The sequence below is a fragment of the Meleagris gallopavo genome, chromosome 1, assembly GCF_000146605.3.
Source record: "Meleagris gallopavo isolate NT-WF06-2002-E0010 breed Aviagen turkey brand Nicholas breeding stock chromosome 1, Turkey_5.1, whole genome shotgun sequence".
NCBI lineage: Eukaryota > Metazoa > Chordata > Aves > Galliformes > Phasianidae > Meleagris > Meleagris gallopavo.
The window spans coordinates 150,752,185-150,758,367 of NC_015011.2; the positions used below are offsets into that span (position 1 = coordinate 150,752,185).

General features: G+C 37.4%; 1 protein-coding gene across 2 annotated transcripts in view; it reads left to right on the forward strand.

Moving 5' to 3' along the window:
- TBC1D4 (TBC1 domain family member 4) overlaps positions 1 to 6,183 on the forward strand; it is a 51,599-nt gene that overhangs the window by 38,271 nt on the left and 7,145 nt on the right. For both annotated transcript variants that reach the window (XM_031557831.1, XM_019610709.2), the window contains 4 exons: positions 22 to 180; positions 1,168 to 1,326; positions 1,845 to 2,089; positions 4,304 to 4,463. In XM_031557831.1, the coding sequence (XP_031413691.1) occupies positions 22 to 180; positions 1,168 to 1,326; positions 1,845 to 2,089; positions 4,304 to 4,463 (723 nt within the window). The remainder of the gene's footprint in view (positions 1 to 21; positions 181 to 1,167; positions 1,327 to 1,844; positions 2,090 to 4,303; positions 4,464 to 6,183) is intronic.

Sequence of the window (6,183 nt, forward strand, 5' to 3'; positions counted from 1 at the left end):
TTTAAATACTCTGTGCTCTAGCAAGCAGAGATGAGCTCCAATCGAGAAAAGTCAAACTGGACTATGATGAAGTTGGTACATGTCAGAAAGATGTCATAAATGTTTGGGATAAGAAGTTGCTTAACTGCAGAGCAAAAATTCGATGTGATATGGAAGATATTCATGGTATTTTGAAAGAAGGTATTTACATAGGATGGCTTTTAGCTATCAAGTCTGAGGATCTTTTTTGTTGTTGCCTTTTTATACTGAAGGAAATCCACCAGCAGTACCCTGGTTTTGGTAGCAGAAAATCATTTAAAAAAACTGCCATCTTTTTGCACGTATCTCCACATTTTATGGCTATCGAACTGAAAGTAGGTAGTGTTATGTCTGAAAGATGTGGAGCTTTTGGAGAGTCTTAGAGGAGGGCCACGAAGACAGGCTGGAGGAACTGGGCTTCTTCAGCCTGGAAAAGAGGAGTTTGCAGGGAGACCTTGTTGTGGCCTTCCAGTATTTAAAGGGAATTTATAAACAGGAGGGGAATCAACTATTTATACAGTTAGATAGTGATAGGACAAGGGGGAATAGTTTTAAATTAAAGGAGGGGAGATTTAGATTATACATCAGGGGGAAGTTTTTTACTGAGGGTGTGGTGACCTGCTGGAACAGGTTGCCCAGGGAAGTTGTGAGTGCTCCATCCCTGGAAGTGTTTAAGGCCAGGTTGGATGGAGCCATGGGCAATCTGATCTAGTACTTGATCTAGCAGCTGGCAACCCTGCCTGTGGCTGGGAGGTTGGAACTTGATAATCCTTGAGGTTCCTTCCAACCCAAGCTATTCTGTGATTCTAGGATATGTAGTCATAGTCCTAAAAGTAGCTCTTTATCTTGTTCTAGATAGAGTTGTGTATCTTTTCCTGCTGAAGGCTAACAGCCCGGAGGTGGCAAACTAAGTAATGTCTATACCTCAGTTGCCTAATGAAATTGCTCAGTTCAATTATCATAACTTTGTAGATAATGTTTAGTTAGTGGGACTGAGCTGAGAGAATGCAGTATGTAGTGAAGAACTTCTGAAGGTGTAAGGGATCCTCTGAGCTGGTTAAGCTAAGACTTCATAAAGCAAATTCTTGTGTGTTACAGCACAAACGTCATGCCCTGACTTAAGCCTCTTGTGTTCTGCCTGACCTGCAGGTGTACCAAAAAGTCGTCGAGGAGAAATTTGGCAATTTTTGGCTGTGCAGCATCGAGTCAGACACAGATTGCCAGACAAGCAGCAGCCTCCTGATGTCTCTTACAAAGAGCTTCTGAAACAACTGACAGCTCAGCAGCATGCCATCCTTGTAGATCTAGGTATGCCTGTTGGTGGCTGGGAAATTCTTCTGATGTTTTTCATGTGTCTGAGAGTAAATACACCAGTCTTAATGAAAGCTGTTGCTGGAGATGGATGCTGCTGTATGAACACAGTTTTCTGTACTGTGAGAATATGTTCTACATGTGTCACTTAGTGTCCTTGTAGCAGGTCATTTCGTAGATATGTTATTCTTATTTACACTCTTCTACGTCTGTCTGAAAAGAGGAATTGAGCAGTCATTTCTGCAAGTTATGTGCAGGAAAAGAGAATATGAAATAAGTTCAGTGGATACAATCTGAAGCCTGTGGTAAAATATTGCTTTTACTCAAATCAACCTGCATATCTAAGTGAAAGGAAGAGGCCTGTGGGAAGAGAGGAAGGCTGTTATCTATGGATCTGGGTTTGTTGTTGTTGGGTTTTTGTTTGTTTGTTTTGTGTGTGTGTGTTTTTTTTGTATTTTTTTTTTTTTCTATTTTGGAGGAATTGAATATCAACTATTCCTCTCTCTTTACCTCAGGACGGACATTCCCTACACATCCTTACTTTTCTACCCAGCTGGGAGCAGGACAGCTATCGCTCTTCAATCTCCTGAAAGCATACTCTTTGCTGGACAAGGAAGTGGGTTACTGTCAAGGTATAAGCTTTGTAGCTGGAGTGCTGCTTCTACATATGAGTGAGGAACAGGCTTTTGAAATGCTGAAGTTCCTCATGTATGACCTTGGCTTTCGTAAACAGTACAGGCCAGACATGATGTCACTACAGGTAAGTCAGACCCTCTCCTAAAGCAGACAGAGTTTTAAATGAGTTCTGAGCTCTCTGAGGTTGTTCATATTCGCCAGGGGCTTATGAAACTTCTTAACTCTGTTTTGGACGTAATTAGGTGCATAAAAAATGTTACCATTAAACCCATTTGTGCCTCTGAATTTGCAAACAAAAAAGTCTGGAACTTGCAGACTTTTCTTGCCACATGTTCCTGTGGTCTCCTGTTTGCAAAGTCTGCTTTTCTCTGCTTGCATATGTACAGATAGAGTTTAAAGATAAATTTGATTTTGTTTTTCTTCAATTCATGAAGACTTGAGTTATAAAATTCTAAGTCAAGTCAATAGTGACACCCGGTGGCCAGTCTGTGTACTCTGTAGGCCATTCTCATGTGGCATCATACTGCTCCTTTTCTTTCATTGTCTTCTTCCCACTGCAAATCCCAATTCAGAATAAAAACAGACAAATAATGAATTGTGTAGCTTAGTAATGAAACAAGGTGACTTTTCAATATTAGTCTTTACTAGTTATCTACAGATACTCAAGACTGCTTAGGAAGGAAACAGAATCTTTCAGATCTACTTAACTGTTTTTTCCCTAGGGAGATGCCCTTTTAACATTTGTATGTTATGCTGCAGTAGTAGACTTTAGGATGCTTCAAGAATGACCAGATGTTTAGGATTTCTTTTTTTGATTTGTGTAAATTTGAAACTTTCTTCATTGGAGACTTGTAGGAAGAAAGTTTTCTAATTTTGAGAATGCCCTGCTTGCCCTTCAGATGATTTGACATCTCTTCCCATACCATTTGCTCTTAAGTTGTTAGAAGTAGAAGTTTAGTTTGCTGAAAACAAACTAAACTATTGAAGATGACTTAAAGAATCTCACTAAAGCCTCGTCTTTTGTTCTCTTTTTTAGTATGATTAGAACACTTGCAAATTCTTTTGCAATTACAGTACCAGAATGCGTGCAAGCTTACATGCAACATAAAGAAAAATGTTGAATGTTTCTGTAGGATAAAACTTCTTACTTGACTTCTTAATTTTCAGGGAAAAGCAGTGATCTAGATTGTTATTTCATAACAACCCCACTCTATAACTGGTTTACTGCCTCTGTGATATTACTTAAAAATTTCTCACATGAAAGTGTTTTCTATTGACACTATTCAGACTGTGTTTAATTAGCATCCTTACCATTTAAAGCAAGGATTCAAATGCATGCACAAATACAGCAAACTTGCTAGAATGAGAAGCAATCTATCTGTGGACACTGACTGATAGTTTCAAATGCAGTCAGTTTGTGATAGAGAATAGTCATGACGGTTATAAGTAGGAAAGAAGCTAGATCCACTGAGTCATTTTCGTCTCAAGGAATAGAGTCATATTAAACACAAGACACTGGTAACAGCAGAATTGCACCTAACAAGTAATAAATATCTTTCTGCTCCTTATTTTTTGCTTTTTATGAGCAACTTACTCTGGAATCTAAAATCAGTACAAAATCAAAATCACAAGGAAATAGTTTGCCACAGAGTACTATTTTTGGCATGGAATAGCAACTTTTAACAACTTTGCGTTGTACCTTTTGAGAGGTTATATAGCAGCATTTTCTTGTATCAATATCTTAAATTTCTCTGGAATGGTGACATGAGGGAGGTGTGCTGGGAAATACTTACCTGGTACATCTCTATAGACTCATCTAGTGTATTCTGGGGGTACAGAAGCTGTCCAAAGCGATGTCTGTAGAGAAGGAGTCTTAAGTGCAGCAAAAATATAGGCAAGCTTCAAAGGATGAAAGCTGAAATGGGTAATTTCAGCCAGAAGTAGTTTGATTCTTTAACTAAGAGTTGTGATGTGTTGATGGGAGGTTTTTACATTACTTTTACTTTCATTGATCCAAGATGGCAATTCTATGTGTGTTGATCCAGTTAGATCAGTATGTTCTCTTCTTACTTGAAGTTTATGAATCTGAACTGATACTTCTTTAATTAATAATGAGGTTCAAACTTTCATTGTTATTGATGATTATGTTGGTTTTAATTCATTAGGACTGAGTTGTTTAGATATGGGTAGATATCACCTGAGGCCCTAAGCAGCAATTAAGCTTCATTTTACAGTGCCATCTATATTGAAGTTAATATCTCTTGAGTGAAATATGAAAGGTAAAGCTGAATTAGTCTTTTTTCACTTCCCTTTCCCCTGCTCCCCTGATGCACTGTAGATTCAGATGTATCAGCTGTCAAGGCTTCTTCACGACTACCACAGAGACCTCTATAATCATCTTGAAGAAAATGAAATCAGCCCCAGTCTTTATGCTGCACCGTGGTTTCTTACACTGTTTGCATCTCAGTTTCCATTGGGATTTGTAGCCAGAGTATTTGGTAAGAATGATTGTTCTCTTGCAATAATAAATAGAATGACATTGTCCATTGTATTTTGAAATTCAAAGGGAATAGTTTTCTATATACTAGTGATGTTTGGGGTGACTGTTTTGGGTGTCAAGTAGCAATACTTCTCATACTGGGATGTCAGTTCCATTTTGAAGAGGAAACCGAATTCTTTGAAACATCAGACATGAGCAATTAACTATATTTTCTGTTAGTAGTCAGGATTTGAATTGTGAAGTGTAAACAGAAGAAAGTTTATGGTGAATGCATTTTGTGCATCAGGTGTTTAGTCAAATCTATAGAAAAGTTCTCATGAAACTTGCAAATTGAACTTCAGCACGGTGAAGAAGAAAAAGAATGTATTAGTTTTTAAGGAACTATATCTGAAAAGCTTCTGATAAATAAAAATTCAAGTTAATTTGGACTTAAAGGATGTTTTAAGTATTCGTGTTAGTATGCCTCCTATTTTATTTCAGTAGTTTTCCACGATACTCTTTAGATCATGGTACAGAAGTTTAAATATTGATTATGCCTTGTAATTTTCAGTGTCAGCATAAGTACTTGGTTTTATATTCTTTTAATGTTGGTAAGAACTGCCAGCATAATAAAACCCCTACTAATGCAGCATTTTATTTTATTTTGTTGTGTTCCATGTGTAAAACTCACTATGTGCAAATCTGCAACAAATATATACTTCCTCTTAAAACAGACACCTTTCCATTTGATTTTCATTTTTCTATTTCCTTAAGGAATGTACATCTTCTGTCTCATATTTTATTATTAGAAGTTTTTTCTTTTTTTTACTTGCTTTGCAAGGATTATCTTGTCTACTTACTTTGTTTTTATATGTTAATTTCTGTATTCCAGACTTGTGTTTTTTTCCTTTTTGCAGCAAATGTTTTCTGACTACACTTTGGGTGAACAACTGATTTCTATATTTTTCAGTAGTATTTGTGTTACTAATTCATGTCCTTTCCAGTAGGATCATCAAATTCCTGGACACTCAAGCATTTTTATGTGTTTTCTTTTTGATTCTATTTTTCAAGACAAAAGTGTGATGATTTTTGATTGTTGTGTTGGTTTTTTTTTTTTTGCCCCAGTTGCAGTGGGCATTTGATTTGGAAAACTAATTCTTTAGGTTAGAGTTTATTACTCTGTCAAATGAGCTGAGCAAGGCATGTTTTTATTTCAAAATTGGGAAATCAACATGCTGTTTTACTTCCTAGTGCTTTGGATTCCTGCCTCTTCAGTGTCTTACATGCAGTTGTCGCATACTGATAACAGATGGCTGATGTCTACCAATTAAAAATTATATGCTTATAGAATGGACTTGTACTGGTTAAATGTGTATCCTAGACTTGAGAAGAGAAAGTTTTGGAAACTGTCTGAATAGTATGACTGCCTCAGTGGTGTCCTGATGCTATCCCATGGTGTCAGACTAGGATCAGGGATGGCCTCACGGTATAACTGTTGGAGGCTAGGATGTTCAGCAGTAGAGCCCTGCTCTTGGCGGTGTGATGAAGCCCAAGAGCACAGAAGGCTTATCTGAACTGCTCATGTGTTGTGTTCATCTCAGTAGCATCTGTTCTGCTGCTGATAGTGAGCTTTTAGTTAGCAGTCAGATTTCTAATTTCTGTGCAGCTTGTCTCGACTGAATTGTGCAGGGCCTGGATGTTCCCCTCACATCCATGCAATTATTATAATAAATATAGGT